Consider the following 17,658-nt stretch of genomic DNA (forward strand, 5'->3'; position numbering starts at 1 on the left):
AGAATAAACGGCCTCCCATTTAAATCCATTACTCAGGTGAAATTATGGCATGTCCATGTGTAATGAGCACATGGCAACACCCAGCTTTGCTGCGCAGGTCTGGATTTGAGCTGTAGAAACTGACGTGAATTATCCTGATCATAAGGTTGCCAGCTCTCTCCGTACCTACCTGTAGGCTGCCCTCCTCTTCAGGTTTTTGCTTTCTTGCAGAGTTCCTATTATAGACGTCTCTGATGTTCCGAGACTGCTAATTATAAATGTGGACTTGGGGTTATGTTTTAGGCCTCTTTAAAGGCTTTAGAAAGTTTATAATAACAACCTTCACTCAAATACTGACTAGTGGAAAGCCGGATTCGTAAAGGCTCCATGCAGACAGGTTTCACTTTTCCTTAATCCACTTCTCTGAAGCAATTCTGAGACAAGCCAGACGCCGGCGTGTAAGGAAAAGGCCGCTCAACGTGTGCCTCGCATCGTGAAGGAAAGTCCAGAGTGGGAGGATTCTCCTCGAGGTCAAGAGATGAGTCATTGTTGCTGTCCTCATAAGCTGTGGTCAAGCTGTCTGGCGGCATGTAAATGACCCGGAAAGAGTCAGGGGTCAGGAGGGAAGTTGCAGAGCAGATGGCCGGTGCACAAGAATGGAATCTCTAGCTCTTCAACTAGAGTCCACCGCCTGCTTGGAAATTTAATGGTGGATGTTATCGTCATGGGTAAAATTAGCTACTGCAATATAAGCCAAAGACACTTCCCATAAACCTTCTGGGTCCTGTCAGATGCACTAAGTTGACGTCTTGACATTTCCCTTACTTTCAGATAGCTGGTGACAGTCCTGTAGGAATGCCAACAAGTAGAGTAGATGGTTTCAGAAATGTTTTGGTGACAGTGTTGTATAATTAGAATGTTGAATTATTGCAACTATATAGTGTGATGGTGTTATTGCTTAATAATATGTTTAACCCTTCTGTCTCTCTCTCTCTCTCTCTCTCTCTCTCTCGCTCTCTCACTCTCTCGTTAGCTATGACCTTATCTTTGCAGGAGGGCCAGAGGAGATTTTGAGGAAGTTTCAGCAGTCCCATCATAAGGTGTTGTTTGGCGCGGAGGGTGTGATCTGGCCGGATGCACACCTGGTGGACCGCTACCCCCATGTTCGCAGCGGGAAACGCTTCCTCAACTCTGGAGGTGGGCAGAGGGAACGCTCAGAGACTTGGGAATCCAGGATGATTAAATTTTATTGGTCTTCTCGCCCGTGGTGATGTTCACACATAAATGCCTTTGTCATACACAAAGCATAAAGCAGTTAATCGGTCATTAATACTTACTAGATCCTTCACCATAATTTGTCAACCAAGAAGGTGCCTGTTGCATTAGACAGAGACAGTGATGTTTAACACCTCCTATCAGTCTTTTTGCTCAGTTCTTTTTGCTCAGGCAGGGTTAAATGTTTTCTCACTTCCCCAGTCTCTCTCTCTCTCTCTCTCTCTCTCTCTCTCTCTCTTACACACACACACACACACACACAGAGCAATGTGGGAGGTAACACTTTACCAGCACATGTACAGAAGGTCTCTCCACACACAAGGTCATGGCCTTTGGTTATTTTAGCCTTGGTTCTGGCTCATACATGGTGCAGTACGCCACTGTGCAGAGGGTGCCGATCTCCTGGGTAGAAAAGGAATCTGCTTTCCAGAATAGAGCAGAATACAATTAAAAAAATGGTCAGAATAGTGAAAATGTTTTCCTTGTGTTTCCCATGGGCCATGACAAGACACCCTGTGGTATTTCCTGAAGGATACCAGCATGCTGCTCTATTCTGTAGAGGGACTGAGTGAATTTGTGTGTGTGTGTGCATGTGAGCATGTGTGTGTGTGTGTGTGTGTGTGTGTGTGTGTGTGTGTGTGTGTGTGTGTGTGAGAAGAGGAGAGAGATGGTGTATGCATGTGGCCACACCTCTACTTTCCTTATCCCTCGCTCCTTCTCTCTGTCTTTCGGTGCTCTACGTTATCTTCGTCCCTGCCCCATGGTCCCTGACCTCTCCTGGTTTCCAACGAACGTAGCTGCTCCTGCAGGTCATCCGCACTCCGCAGCATGTGGTCTGTGCTACTCTGGAATCACTGTGTTTTTTCGGCCTGCTATTTTCAACAGCAGAATTACGGCTGAGGTTGCGGTGGACGGAGAATCGCAGGAACCTCCTGTTTTGCCTGGACAAAAACAGCAGAATTAACATGAGGGCTTTATTTGTCTTGGGCTTCCTGTTCAATTCACTGGGCCCCAAGAGACTGAGGCCTGTTTGTGTCACTGCTGCCATTCAGCAGCCTGACACGCCAAATGTTCTGTTGCTTTTGGACTGGACACGGTGCACCAAGAAGACAGAGAAGTGACCCACAAGCTTTTCAGTCTAATCTGAAGACTGCAGGTCTGTGTGTGCGTGTGTGTGTGCATGTGTGTGTGTCTGTGTGTGTGTGTGCGTGTGTGTGTGCATGTGTGTGTGTGCATGTGTGTGTGTGTGTGTGTGTGCACGCATGTGTGAGTTTGTGTGTATGTGCATGTGTGTGTGTGTGTCTGTATGTGTGTGTGTGTGTATGTGTGTGTGTGTGTGCACGCGCGCATGTGTGAGTTTGTATGTGTGTGCATGTGTGAGTGTGTGTGTGTCTGTGTGAGTGTGTTTGCATGTGTGAGTGCGTGTGTGTGTGCGTGCACGCATGTGTGAGTTTGTGTGTGTGTGCATGTGTGAGTGTGTGTGTGTCTGTGTGAGTGTGTCTGTGTGTGTGTGTGTGTGTGTGTGTGTGTGTGTGTGTGTGTGTGTGTGTGTGTGTGTGTGTATGTGTGTGTGATTGCACACACAGGAAAGCCATAACTCAATGTGTCTTTTTGATCTTGCCATTACAGGGTACATGCGTTAGTCTGTAACACATGTAAAGTTCATACTGTTTAAGAGAAAGAGATTGAAACCACATGTCCTAATCCCTCCACATCTGTGCTGGGGCTTCTGAGCACGTTCCCTCAGTAGGGTGTCACTTTACTGCTCAGTCGTAAAGAAAAATTCATGTCACCACCTTCTTTAGCAAAAAAGGTCAGTTACTTAAGGCAGTGTGCTAAATGTGTGCTTTTTTATTATTGACGTATTATTATTAAGTTATTATTTAATATTTTCATTATTTCCCAACATCATGGGAAAACATAAAAAGTTTGAGGTTAGGGCTAGGAACAGAATTTGTACAATTGCTTCATTCATTTATTAATTTATTTTTACTGTTTTTCTGTTTATCTTTATAGAAATGTTAGTGGTGAAATACAGTATGTTGCTTTGCACATGATAGAAATGTGTTGGTCAAGTCTAAATCGTCCTCAGACATCAATCCCCACATTCAAAAGCACACACGGTGGCTCGGAATAACAGCGGATTAGCACTTGTTTCAAATATGAATATTATCCAAGTTATTTCCACATGAATATGCGTGTAGACATGAACAGGCCTTTGTTAACTGGAAGTAAAACTAAGATCTGATCCTCTCTGATAGTTCCCAGAAGGTGGGGAAAAGTCAGAAGAGGTCACTGATGTATCCCGTCATCTGTTAAAGGAACGCATCCTCTCCATAATGGCATTTCCAGACTGTAGAATGAAAGTGCTGTTTAGATTAAAGGCAGTACTGAGGTTTGTCAGAATGATGGGCTGGTTTATGCAGTGGTGTACTGGAGCCCTGCTACAGCTGCGAGCCAGTTCCGTCTTCTCACTCTTTCTTTTTCCTCTCTCTGTTTCTCAATCTTGCTTCCTGTCCACACTGCCCTCCATTCGTGCTTGCGTCGAGGTCATCTTAGCAACGGATCCCAGCAGGCACAGAGACCAACAGCAGGGCCAGGCCCTGAGAATCTCAGGTTGACGCGGAGCTGGCACAGGGTTAGCTGAGGTCCTGCTGAGCGATCCCGTGTACACACCCTGCCCCACCCTGTTTGAGCCGTTTGGGTCAGAGAGGTGCTGTCTTCCTTCTTTTTAATCAGTGCACTGTGTCAACTGTCTCCCTCTCCTGGAGGCTCCTGAGATGGTGCCAGGATATCACCTGGGTCCCCACAGTGTCCCAGCCCACATAATTGACGTGCGGGGAGTGCATAATTCCGGCTCTTTTTATGGCCTCTTTTAAAATCCCAAACTTTCCTTTTTTGAAAGGCAGTCTGTAAAGAGGCTGTGATGTCATTTGCAGGTTTCATGGGCTATGCGCCCAACATAAACATGATGGTGAGGCAGTGGGACCTTCATGACAACGACGATGACCAGCTCTTCTACACCAAGATCTACCTGAATGCCCTGCAGAGGGTGAGAACGCAGACACTCAGACGATGCACGTGAACAGCACAGCTGTTGCAAGAGATGCCCCAGTGAATCCAGCCCAGAACCTGACCGCACGCTCAATGCATTGAATGCTCAACACATCGAATCCTCAGAAAACAATCTGAATGCTTAAAAACATATGGCGGTAGCCTGAGGTTAGAGGTCACATGGTCACTCATCACAAGCTCTGGCTTTATCTCCTTTGTGTGTGTGTGTGTGTGTGTGTGTGTGTGTGTGTGTGTGTGTGTGTGTGTGTGTGTGTGTGTGTGTTTTAGGAGACCCTTAATATGTCTCTGGATCACAAATGCCAGATATTCCAGAATCTGAATGGCGCAGTGGGTGAGTGAATTCCAGATATTTGTTTGTAAACAGATTCAGGAGTGATGTCTTAATGTTCTGTGCAGTTTCATAGCCCAGAAAAACAACGTTGTTTTTATCGCCAAAGCGTGGTACTTGCTGTCATAATATTGTCAGATCGCCATTAAAAATTCAGTTTTCATGCAGCGATGTACTGGACGACTGGACTGTTACAAAACTGCATGTTTTGCTTGTAGATGAAGTTTTGCTGAAGTTTGGCACAGAGAGAGTTCGAGTCAGAAACACCGTCTTTGACAGTCTCCCTGTCATCGTCCATGGCAACATAAACACCAAAGTAAGTGACTTCCTTCCTGACTGTTTCAAAGTGCACACTGTGGGTGCAAAGAGCAGAGGCCGTCCAAAGTAGCTGCATCGCTTTCTGCATGCTCCTGTCTATCATGTCTGAAGTCTGTTCCCAGAGAAAACTGGTGCTTTTCTCCTGTCACGGAGCTGAGGCATGCGATTTCAACACAGTGTGTGAGGAGTGATGTCCTTTCAGGCTTCCAAAGAATGCGCCCCATAGTCCAAGAATCCTACTGCTTAGCCTATGTCATGCCCGGGAGCTGCCCGGTAGGACGTACGGCCGTCGCAGTGATCCCGTCCCCTAGACGAGGCTCCTCACCTCTTCTTGCCCTTCCAGCCAGCTCTGGTTCCCATGATGGCTTAAGCAGAGCTTCGGAGGTGACGAGTCATCGTCTCCTAACCCTCAAACATCTGTTAGCCCTGCTCCTAATGATTGGTCATTGACACATTAACCATCGCCAGCCGAGAGAGCAGCCTCCACACTCCCTCGGCCCCGGGGAGGCTGGCACTCGTCTGAACCCGTGGATGTGAAGCCTGTCATGGGGAAAACCTCCAGGCTCTCTGGGAGGGTGGTCCTGGGGACCAGCGCCCTTTTTATTGGCGTACAAATGAACTTTCACACAGCGAGGCTGTTAGCAAGCCGTGGCCATGAGTTAATACCAGAGAGTGAAGGCCACTGTCTGGTTTATGTCTCCTGGCTCTTTCTAAACAATAAGAACTTCCCAGTTTCCCTTTTAGCCTGCTGACCCCAGCCATCCCTGGAGAACGACACTCCAATTCCTAAAACAGCCGTGTTTATCTGTAATTGACATAAGTAATAACTGTATGCACACAACACAAAGAGCTGCATCTGTCCTTTGTCTGGACGTCGTCTGGGTTCCACATCATTGAGTTCCACAGTGCCACCTCTCCTCCAGCTGGAGGACACAAAGAAACGAGTGCAGTAAATACTTCCATCTCCATTACCTCCAGTCTGTGACTTGCTCTCCTCTCTCCTTCTCTCTCCTCTCTCCATCTCGCTTACTCGCTCTATCTCTTTCACTCCCTCTCTCTTTCCAACCCCCCCCCACACACACCGAGTTAGTTTGTCTAAAAATCAATGGTGATTTATGCCATATGTTTTACATCTGTTATTATCCTTTTATCCCAGCATATTTATATCTTGGCACGGCACCCATCTATTATATTATATGTCACAGTGACAGAGATGGGCTTTGGCTCAAGACTGAGGCAGAGACAAAAATGATGGACAGTCTGATCTGGCCACTGGAATTCGAGCAACTTTTAGGGACTTGTTGTATTTAAGTCTCATTACTTCACGTTGACATCCTGTCTGCTCATATATGCCCTGTTGCTGTGTTGAAAGTTATGGGTGCATGTCCAAAAAACAAAAAAACAAAAACAAAAACAGCAGAACATTGTTGGCTGGTACATCAATGCAAATTTGACAGAAGGAACCTTTTTGGTCTCCTGTCCTTTGGTGTGACCTGAGAGCAGCCGCTGAGAATTGTTGGACAAACTTTAAATCAACAAGCCAGGAAACAAGCTCAGCAGCCTACATCAGCTAACTCAGTATTTAGCCTTTATATACTTTTACATATATATTTTATTTGCAATATATTACCTATGCAATTCTATGCATAATATTTTATTTTCCTCTTGCATCTTTGATGCAAAAAGCCACCTCCCCAAAAAATAACTCCATCTATTTTTGCAGATTTATTTGAACTACTTGGCCAACTACATCCCGAATGCCTGGAACTATGAGCATGGCTGCATCGTTTGTGACCGGGATACTGTGGACTTGTCTCTACTCGCAGTGAGTCAACCATCACGGACATCCACAGCTTTCACTTTCAATATCTTCATAAAGTAAAGTTATCTTATAAAGTTGGTTTTTTTTTTGGGGGGGGGGGGGGGGGGATTGTGAGTTTTAATCAATGAATAAAAGTCTGTAACTATAGGAGAACTTGACAAGAGTTTTGCAACAAGAATCTTTTGATAAAGATTCGTACAGTGACAGCCCTGTCTTTTCAGAAATATTCAGTCATGTGATTCATTTTCGTGCGTGTAGATTGCTGCTGTATATAAACTATAACCTATTTTTGTTAGTGGCAGTCACACTGGGTGGAAGTGTGTGTCTACGGAGGCCGCTTTGTGTCTGCCTACCCAGTGTAGTGGTGCACGCAGCCTTTACTGAGACGTCTTTGTGTGAGCTAAGGTGGTGTGAGGGGGCCATTCACGCCCACACGGCTCTGACTGAGATCCTGGATATTGGACTGGAGAGAACCTACTCGGGGGAAACTTCACTTTTAGAAACAAAGACTTCATTTGTAATATTTGTAGATTTTAGCAATCATATGTACACTTAGTGCATAGTGAGTTGGTTCATTTTAAATTTGTCCAGACATTATTGTCAGAGTGGAGTGTGTTTTCTCTGGTAATGGTCACGTCAGGTAATGTTAGAAGTATCAGGTATGTGTTGCATTACTGGAATGTTCATATGCTGTATTTAAACAATTTTTTTTCCTTTTTTGAATGAAGTCTGAATTATGCTGCCAACAAAACCAGGTAGTTATATTAAAAAAAAGATCTTAAAAAGTTTAAATATGAGATCAGATTCATCCATATATGTATGTTCATGCATTAAAATTTATTATATGTTAGGCATAAGCCACACGCATGGTTCTGGTTGCCATTTGAGAATTGAGATGTTCCAGGACTGGACAGTTACATCGAATGTGTCCAACAATAACGGGCTGTGCATTTCCTCCAGACACTTATTAAGGCAAAAGTCTTCCGAAGATCCACTCTAGGATGAGAAAGCTTTTCTGTGCTGTGGTTCAGGAAATGGCTTTCTGGTTTTTAGAAGGTTTCACTTAAAAGGGTGTCACCATGAAGGAGACTGCCTTTTAGTGGCTTAACCAGTACAGGAGTCGTGCACAGGGTGAGGCACAGCGGCTGCCCTGAAAATGTGATCATGGGAATTCTGGCAGAGAATGGCTCTAAATAAAGAGAGAGAGAGAGAGAGAGAGAGAGAGAGAGAGAGAGAGAGAGAGAGAGAGAGAGAGAGAGAGAGAGAGAGATGCTCAGCCCTGTTTTCCATCTGTCATTTATCTGTCTGTCTGTAGTGTCTGTTGCTTGGTGTCTACCCCTCTTCCTCATCCCTGTATTATTCACCACACAGTACTCACTGTGGGGAAGTGCAGCCTCTCTGGGTCTTGGAGGGACACATGCTAAAGTTGCTAGGTGGAAACGAAGACTACCACGATGTGCTTTGTGTAATAATTCTGACTTGCCCTGTAATTTCTCTGTAATTCCTTTTCTTCTTTCTGTGGCCTTGGGAAGGGATTGATGAGTTTGGTTTTGTTTCATCATTCCTGCCCTCTATAGGAGTAATGACCATGTTCTACCTCACTGGATCGATTTAAAGAGGGTTATGAATGCAAGTAATGTCCACGTAGATGGCCAGCCACGTCAATGAATGCGAGCTGCTCCTGTTCCTTCCAGTATAAATCACTTTCATTCGAATTCATGCTAAACCAGAGTGATGCCTGTTTTTCCTATAAACACCGATCACGCCACTTATTTATTTCAAAGAATTATGGAGCTGCTCGCAATGTCCGCTTCCTAGAAAGCCTTGAGAATGTTCCCACATGACTCAGCACTCCCTCCGTTCCATTCTGCTAGGCCGCGGCAGCACGGCTCATTCCAGGGTAATTGGTTCCTTCTGCTAACGTGTGGTGAGCTTCAGAGTCCAAGCAGATCTGGGTGGATGTTCAGAGCCTGTGCCTCAAGGCTGCAGACAACAGCAGAGCCTGTGCCTTACCCCAGAGCTGCAGACCAAGTATAATGGGTGTCCTACCCCAGGTCTCCCTGTCTGCTGTCAGCTTCTCACGGTGGGTTTGCAAGGCTTAGAAGGGGCCTGTTTCTGTCTAGGAACAAACTCGGCCACTTCTCCACCCGCTCCACCCTCCTCCCTGCCCTCTCGGTCAGTGACAGTTTAAGAAGTTTTGGCTCGTGAAGCGAATGCCCCCCCCCCCTCCTGGGGAGAGTCCGGCAGCCAGGAGAGTGGCACTGACTGCCCCTCCAGCACAGCCTCATGGGAAAGGAAAGGAGCTCTGTCTCTCTGAACTCTGGTCCTTTTCACCATGAGCCTGAGAGTGTTCGGGGTACTTAAGAGCAGGGCTGCACCTCTCTGGGACCAGTGGTGCAGATAAACTGCACATCCATGGCACAGTTCATAGCTATGAATGGCATATATAGGACATATATGACATATGAATGGCATATATAGGACATCCTCGTAGCTATGACATGCGTTTGCTGCTCATGTGCTCTGCTTCAAATACTGTGCATACACCACAAATGCTAAATCAGTTTTCAACTTTGCTCTTCAAGTTTACGATCGTAGTTTCCCTTCTACCCGGACAGGAATATCCACGTGTGAGGGTGGGTGTGTTTATTGAGCAGCCCACTCCCTTTCTGCCTGAGTTTCTTCAACGGCTCCTGACGCTGGATTATCCCAAAGATAAACTGGACGTGTTCTTTCACAACAGCGTGAGTGTGCAGCTGCGTTCACGTTGGAGATGGGCTTGACCTTGCAGATGGTGTCATACACCCACCTGCCTGTGACATTCTTATCCCAAATCTGACACCTCAGGAGGTTTACCATGAGAAGCACTTGCAGGCATTCTGGCAGGAGAACAAGGACGTGTTTAGGAGCTTTAAGGTCGTTGGCCCCGAGGAACCTCTGAGCCAGGGAGAGGCGAGGAACCTCGGCATGTGAGTCTCTCCTTTCACGCTGCTTACTTCTAGGTGCCCACTTTAAAAAAACGCGCAAAATTAGGCCAAAGTACAATGCAAATGAAAGCTAATGTTATGATCAAAGAAAAACTGGAACTTTTATTGTCTGCAAGAAGTCAGATGAGTGGCTCATAAATGAGAAATATGGGAACATTATATCACAAAACAGCACAGCTGCACTATAAGACTCCAAAAGAGAATAAAGAATGATATTTATGAAGTCAAACTCAATCTAAATCTGTGTTCCTAAGAGAAGACCAGTTGAGATCTGATATTTTGCAGAGCGTGGCAAGGTATGTGATGCACGATGCAATCTCATTAAATGTCCCACATGGTGGCTCATAGAAGCCTGGGTCAAGCACAAAGGCTGAGCTGTTCTTGCATGCCTGCTCTGACACCCAGTTCATTAAAGCATTACCCTGCACCAGGCCGTGTGCACGGAGCCCTCAGCCCCGGGCCACGCAGGTGGAACACAGGGCAGGTTGCCATAGTGCCCAAGCACCAGAAATGCTTCTTCAATGCAAATGACCTTTGGTTCTGCAATCCCATGAGGTCAGATTTATTAGACTGCAATCAAAAACTGCTTTTTTCACCCAGGACGTGGGTGCAAAGACCTTAGCCGAAGTGTAAAAAATAGGAATAAGGTTGCAAAAATGAATGATGAAACAAAAATGAATGAATGAGAAATAAAGTGTGAATCAAAGAATTTTCTATGCGCGTTTGTCAACCAGGGACCTGTGCCGGAAGGATCCTGCATGCCGTTATTACTTCAGTATCGATGCCGACGTCATGCTCACCAACAGACAGACACTAAAGCTTCTAATAGGTCAGAACAGGTACGTGCCCTCTGCCCACACCCACCTGACCCTTCTGGAAACTTCCGCGGCAGCCATCCAGAGTGCATGCATGTCGGACGGTATCCCTCGATTTCGGAAACCACGGGAATGTCACCACTGACCAAAACGAAACTCCCTTGCCACTTAAAAATAAGCGCTGGTGACTTCCTGTTTTCCCTTGACATTTGGAAACAGCGCATGGCTCTGCTGCCAGAGCTTCAAACTGCTGTTTTGAATTAGAGAAACATCATTGTCAATTTATTTTTCTTTTTTTCACCAAACCCACCGCCTTGATGAGCAAACATCTCAGAGACAGCTGCCGGGTCCACGGGGCAGTGTGTAACCCAGCCTCCCTTTGCCAAATAGAAACCTCTGCTTAGATATTTAAGGAAGCCATGGGAATTCTCTCTGCTGGCACCAAACTCTGGAACGAACAGGCAAATCGTAACCTTAGAAATGTGTTTTTTTTATTGTCTTGCATGCACGTTGTCAAGGGCCACTGTAATTTTTTGTTATGCTTCTCCAGTGACACTTTTCTCCTCACGGTAGCGACGTTCTTTAATGTGTGCTCGTGGTTTTGTGTTTCTTCACCAGACTCTAATTCTCACCATTGCACTCAGCACAGAACACAGTCTGCAAAGTCAAACCATCTCTTGAATTCTGAAATAATTTTGAAATAATAAATATGAAAATACAAATTTCTACTGTAGTGGAGAATATTGCTTTAAAGCTTACTTGGATCTTCACTTGGTCACAGTCTGTTATTTGGGATCGAATCGTGACATCTGCCAAACTTTCACCCTGACAGACACACACACCTCTGCTGCCTTTTCCACTTTTGTACCCTCAGAAAAATCATTGGGCCCCTCGTCACACGTCACGGCAAGTTGTGGTCCAACTTCTGGGGAGGCTTGAGTCTGGACGGCTACTACGCACGCTCCGAGGATTACATCGACATCGTACAGGGCAAGCGGGTGTGAGTGTGCCGGCAGCTCCGTCAGAGCGCTTTGGAAGAGGAGATATTGGCCGGATCTGTCTCTGATTAGAAAATGTCCATGTCCTAGCACGCTTCCTGTAGGATCTGAATCAAAATGGCAGGGTCCAAATGGCCCTGTGTGTGTTAGACTGTCAGTGTCACACTGTGTGTGCTAAACTGTGTGTGTCACACTGTGTGTGTTAGACTGCTGATAAGGTGATTTTATCACAGAAAGGCATAATGGATGACAGGCGTCTTGTTAACATCAAATCACCACGTGAAACCACGTGTCTTTTTGTCACACACGAGAAGTAAAAAACAGCCTTGAATGAAACAGCAGCCAGCAGTCAGACGAAACGAATTACTGCAGTATGGAAACGACACCCTTTCTCCATTTCTTTGTAATAGCGGTGTCTGGAATATTCCCTACATGGCTCACGTGTACCTGGTGAAAGGCGACATTTTGAGGAGTGAACTGAAAGAGAAGAATGTGTTTGTCCTGGAGAAGCTGGACCCTGACATGGCGCTGTGCAGAAATGCCAGAGAGAGGGTGAGACCAATGGCACGCTAGCTCAAGCCTGCACGTTAGACCAGACAGGAGGCGGCTCACAAAATCTTCAAGGACATTTTCCTTTGAAAAGTAGTCCAGTGATTTATTATGTGTTCTAGTGGGCCAGTGGTAACTATGTTTGGTACAGTCCATGCCCGCTGGCACTGTATGATTTAAGCAGATTTGGCAGGCAAACTCTAATTTTGTTGGACTTAAATGCCTCCACAATTCTCTTGAGAGCTGTTAAGTTGTACAGAGATTGTTAGTTTATCATTGCCATGTTTCCTAATTCCATTAAATCACTGTTGCACTTCTTGTCCAAATAGATAACTGACAAGTCTGCTGAGTGCATCAGTCTGTTGTCTGAATCCATAGCATGATGTCTCATGGTTTACTGTAGCTTCTATGGCACGTTCCAGGTCTTTTGCTGGTGACCCATCATCTTCTCCTCTTAACCCTTTCCCTTTGACCTCTAACCTGTGAGAATGGGAATGTCTAGATTTCTTTATTCTCCTTGATTTGTCCTTTTTGAATCCTTAACTCAACTGCCCCCTATTCCATCCCCAGACCTCCACTCTGCTCGCTTGTTTTGGTTTGCTATGTCTGTTTCTTTCCTGCTCCTGTTTTGGCACCGAACACATTTGGTACATCGAGTGCTAATCACTCGAACCATGCGGGCTCAGAGCTGGGACGCGCCAGAACGGCAGCCGCTCCAGAAATGTGTGGCTGATTATCAGAATGCTTTAACACTGCTAGACATGGAGCCTGTCACTGTAAGACTGGCGAGGTGGAAAGCTTTGACTCAAACATTTTACTGCCCTGCATGTGACGGAATTCCGGGTGCTATCTTTTAACTGATGCAGTCTTGCTCTGTCCTGTATGGCCATCTCCTCTCTGCTGATAGGGCGACATGCCCACACCTGCATCGTGCACTTTCTCCCTGTCATTCTCTTGTTTTTGAACGAAGACGTTTCCAAATTGACACGGTGCTTTTCCTTCGTTTTAGACAATACACAGAGAGAAAGATTCTCCTTCTCCGGAGTCATTCCATATGCTCAGGCCCCCAAAGGTTTTCTTATATATATATATATATATTTATTATTATTATTATTTATTCCTCTACATTACTTCTACTCTTAAATGAACGTGAACATGCATTTTGCAGTTATGCATAGAAACATCACTTTTCCAAACGGTTCGCAAGTGACTCATTTAGCAGTTGGCACAAAACTAACCTTTTATTTGTAATCTCTCAGTATTCTGAACATGCAGTAAATTGTGTGAAATCCCCATATCCCCATGCACCATTGTATATCAGATTATGTGCACAATCTGACTATATAAATTATAGATCTGATATAGCCATTTAAGACACAAAAGAACATGCATGTCCAAATAACTGAATTGTTGTTTTTTTTTATGATCTAAAATCTATGACATTACATTAGATTTTAGCTGCATGTCCTCTAATGGTGACATAACACTGAGATGCTTTTGGAATGCATCCCACATAACAGATGCATTCAGAGTCTCTGCCAAATCCTTTCTAAAAGTGATGCAGCCAAATGATGTTCTGAGGATCTGTTTTTTTTAATAGATTTGGAGAGAAAGCACCTGTTCTGGATCAGAGATGATCTGCATTAGTCTTTTAAAGGTCTCCCCATCCTTAGCGAGAGGTTGACAGAGAAGAGGTCGATAACGTTCAGGAACTCTTCTCCGACACCCCCCCCCCCCCCCCCAACAGTCAGCCACATCCCATAATTCCTTGTAACAACTGTTTGTCTCAAAAGCCAAATCCCCAAGCACACCAGTAACATGAAGCTCCTCCCTCCCTAAACCCCCTGACCGAGTTCAGCCTGGGCCACAACGCCTGCCAACACAGTGCAGCACTCATGAGTAAACCAGGCCTCTGGCCCCTCACACGGCTCCTGGAGCAGATCGGCCCCCTGCCTTCCCGATGCCACTACGTTCCTGCCTCCACCTGCCCCCACATCCTTGTACCATCCAGAAAGAAGCACGGATTCATTAGCATAGATTATATATGTTACAGATGTAGAAACAATCCCTGGTTAGTTTTCATAGTGTGGTGTTGTGTGATTTTCCATATTTTTAATCAGCGCTGTCTTATTACTGATTAAATGCTTCAGTGACATATTAGAGTTTTCTGCTGTGTTGATTTCATATTAAATGTTGCTTTATTTTTAGTCAGTTGGTTGACTGTCTTTCTCTGTACACTCCAGGGTGTTTTCATGTATATTACCAATCGTCATGAGTTTGGAAGACTTCTATCAACAGCCAACTACAACACCTCCCACTTTCACAACGACTTGTGGCAGATATTTGAGAACCCATTGGTGAGAGACCAGATTCTTTTTGTCATAAAACTGTTTATATTAAATCAACACTGAAAGCGGACAAGCAGGCAAAGTTTCTCGTCTTCAGGTCTGCTGAAGGAAAGCTGGTGTCTCTCTCTATGAGGTGTTTTGGCTAACCTCTCGTTGACTTACAACAAACTTGTTTAGTCCGCACTCGTTCACCAAAAGTACGGAGGGCACACGGGGCCTTTAACTTGATGAAAGCGGACAGCGCTAACCATCTGTTTCCTCCACAGGACTGGAAGGAGAAGTACATCCATCCCAACTACACTCAGATATTTAGTGAGAACCATGTGGAACAGGTACTGGCATGGCTCTCAGACCCATCGGAGCTACTGATTGGCTCTCCAGTGTTAACACACTGCTTCTGGCAATATCAGATTCTAATCGGAGGCTTATAGCAACAGCCAGACCTGAAGCCAGAAAACAGACATTCCTCTGCTATCTCTCCACCCTGGCTTAGCTGACTAGACTGTTGCAGATGTGCTGAGCCTTAGAGTGTGTGTGTGTGTGTGTGTGTGTGCAGCCATGTCCAGATGTGTTCTGGTTCCCCGTGTTGACTGAACAGGCCTGTGATGAGCTTGTGGAGGAGATGGAGAACTATGGATCGTGGTCTGGTGGAAAACATGAGGTAAGAGATTCGCGACTCTCAGAAACAGACCGTGAAACAACCTACACAGACTCGAATAATCCTCAGTTGTTTGACGGAAGTGTTGTGCTTGTAAGGAGTGAAGAATTTATGGAAGGGCATTGTGTAAGTCATTTTAAGCGATCCCAAAGATCTTAGGGATAAGTAACTGGATCTGCAGTTCTCCTTTAGCAACTGTGTCCTTTAACTCGGACAGTGTGCTACATGAAAAGCCCCTAAGCAAATCCAGCACAAAAGGTTCCAAAGTCACTGGGAGATCTTTACCACACAGGTTATTCACCCCTGCTGAGAACACATAATTTCTAACTGGACAGGCAATAAGCATTGCTTCCTTCTGCAGGACAGACGCATCACCGGAGGCTACGAGACCGTGCCCACTGACGACATCCACATGAAGCAGATCGATTACGACAAGGAATGGCTGCATTTCCTCCGGGAGTTCATCTCGCCTGTCACGCTGAAGGTCTTCTCCGGATATTACACCAAGGTGGGCTATGCCAATGCGAGCCGGCTCCTGGAAGCCTCCGTGATCGGAGGGCGATGCTGTGTGAAATTGCGCCTGCATTGTTCACATGGACGTATGCGGCCGGTGTGATGGAGCTAGCAGGGGGAGACTCCGACTGTCTGTGTTCTGTCTCTTCCAGGGCTATGCCATCATGAACTTCGTGGTGAAGTACACTCCTTCCAGACAAGCATACCTGAGACCTCACCACGACTCCTCCACCTTCACTATTAACATCGCGCTCAACCATAAAGGCATGGATTTCCAGGCAAGCATATGATCCCTTTTCAGTATTGTTATATTAAAATCTGCAGGGTTCATTAACTACAGAAAAGTCTACGTCACTCTGGATTTAATGTGTTTGATCTGAATCTTTATTCAACAAGTATCACATGCACAGAGAATTTCTCATGGTGCAGGCGTCGGAGTTAGATCAGACTGAAACACTGATGGTGTAAAGTGACAGGCCTTTGGCTCAGCCTGATGGTCTTTGGTTCTTTCTGCTTGCTCCAGGGAGGAGGCTGTCGGTTCCACAGGTATAACTGTTCTATCGAGTCTCCCAGGAAAGGCTGGAGCTTTATGCATCCAGGCAGACTAACACACCTCCATGAAGGACTGCCCACCACCAATGGCACGCGTTACATTGCCGTGTCTTTTGTCGACCCATAACTTTCCCATCGCCGTTAGGAAATGATTCGGTTCTGTGCGCGTATGCAAATGTTGTTGTATTTTTGTTTTTTGTTCTTTTTTTTTTTTACATAATTGTTTGTTGTTTTTAACTTTATTGGTTTGTGGCCTCTGTGACAGTTACTACTGTGCTAAAAAAAAAACAGCAAGTTCAACAAACGGTCACAATATGTTTGTGGGAAGTTACATTTCCACACTGAGAAAGGTCACACACATACAGTCCTACAGACACACACACACAAACACACACACACACACACACACACACAAAGAGGATTACAACAGTTCGCATGTTTTGCTTTTAAAAACTGACACTGCAGGGAAAACATCTTTTCTCCTTTATTTTCAGCAGAATCAGGTCAAATCTAAAAGTGTCCTAACGGGAGTGCTGTGGACTCTCCACAGCCTTCAGGAGAGACAATGCCATCCTCTGTAGTGCACCGAGGTGCTGTTTCAGTTTACGGTTTTATGGTTTTTAAGGTCAGTCTTTCAGTTGTTTTTTTCTTGACAAACATGTTTTTGTTATTAATATCCAATCAAGAGAGATGGTAAATATGTATTTTTATATTTGCACATCAAGAAAAGGAAAACGACAACAGGGTTTAATTTAAATTCTGGTTGAATGGAGTTTGATAAATACTGACTTTTACTTGAAGGGTAGGTTTTCTGGATGTAGAATACATTTTGGATTGAGTTTGGACTGAGTCGATCGATTCACCATTGAAAATCCTTATCTTTAGCTTCCTGGTGCCTAAAAACTGACCAAAGATGTTTTTTCCTGTTAAACAGAAGGTTACGACATGCTGGTATTATCTGGTCCTGACCCAAACCTTCTGGACAGGTCATTTGTTATGTATGAATGAATCTTGAACTTCATCCAGGTCCCCACTGTTTTAACTTATTTTGAAACTGTTGAAAACTTAATAAAAATGATTTTAAAGTGAAGAGTTGTTTTATATTGACCTGACCCACCACATTTACATTGAAGGTAAGGGCACTTGATGTACCAGCTCTGTCCCTGGAGATCCCAAAAGCACCTAAACTGAACTAACATCATGAATTTCTCTGTGTTACATTCAGTTCAGAACCCTGTCACGTTCAGCTCAGATCTCTGTCATGTTGTCTTTCACGTTCAGATCTTCAGTAGTCACTCTGAGCTATCGCTCAAGCAAAGCCACCACGTGCACTTCTGGACCCAACCGTTCCGACCTGAACACCACCTCTCACCACTGCACATGCACAGGTCTCACACCCCAGCAGAACTCCTGAGGACGAGGGGGGGCGAGTACAACCACA

The 17,658-nt window shown here is 45.2% G+C and overlaps 1 protein-coding gene across 2 annotated transcripts in view; it reads left to right on the forward strand.

The window, feature by feature from the left end:
- The window catches only part of plod2 (procollagen-lysine, 2-oxoglutarate 5-dioxygenase 2), a 33,474-nt gene extending 16,167 nt beyond the window's left edge, over window positions 1–17,307 (forward strand). Inside the window, exons 4-20 of one of the 2 annotated variants that reach the window (XM_027017777.2) lie at window positions 1,013–1,176; window positions 4,194–4,306; window positions 4,597–4,660; window positions 4,876–4,973; window positions 6,699–6,800; window positions 9,416–9,541; window positions 9,645–9,766; window positions 10,519–10,623; window positions 11,474–11,599; window positions 12,008–12,149; window positions 13,156–13,218; window positions 14,390–14,503; window positions 14,761–14,826; window positions 15,051–15,155; window positions 15,514–15,660; window positions 15,818–15,943; window positions 16,189–17,307. In XM_027017777.2, the coding sequence (XP_026873578.2) occupies window positions 1,013–1,176; window positions 4,194–4,306; window positions 4,597–4,660; window positions 4,876–4,973; window positions 6,699–6,800; window positions 9,416–9,541; window positions 9,645–9,766; window positions 10,519–10,623; window positions 11,474–11,599; window positions 12,008–12,149; window positions 13,156–13,218; window positions 14,390–14,503; window positions 14,761–14,826; window positions 15,051–15,155; window positions 15,514–15,660; window positions 15,818–15,943; window positions 16,189–16,344 (1,939 nt within the window). In that variant the 3' untranslated portion in view covers window positions 16,345–17,307. The remainder of the gene's footprint in view (window positions 1–1,012; window positions 1,177–4,193; window positions 4,307–4,596; window positions 4,661–4,875; window positions 4,974–6,698; window positions 6,801–9,415; window positions 9,542–9,644; window positions 9,767–10,518; window positions 10,624–11,473; window positions 11,600–12,007; window positions 12,150–13,155; window positions 13,219–14,389; window positions 14,504–14,760; window positions 14,827–15,050; window positions 15,156–15,513; window positions 15,661–15,817; window positions 15,944–16,188) is intronic. The other variant, XM_027017778.2, reaches the window with a different exon arrangement.
- Window positions 17,308–17,658: the final 351 nt, after the last annotated feature.

The sequence above is a fragment of the Electrophorus electricus genome, chromosome 10 (assembly GCF_013358815.1).
Source record: "Electrophorus electricus isolate fEleEle1 chromosome 10, fEleEle1.pri, whole genome shotgun sequence".
Lineage (NCBI taxonomy): Eukaryota > Metazoa > Chordata > Actinopteri > Gymnotiformes > Gymnotidae > Electrophorus > Electrophorus electricus.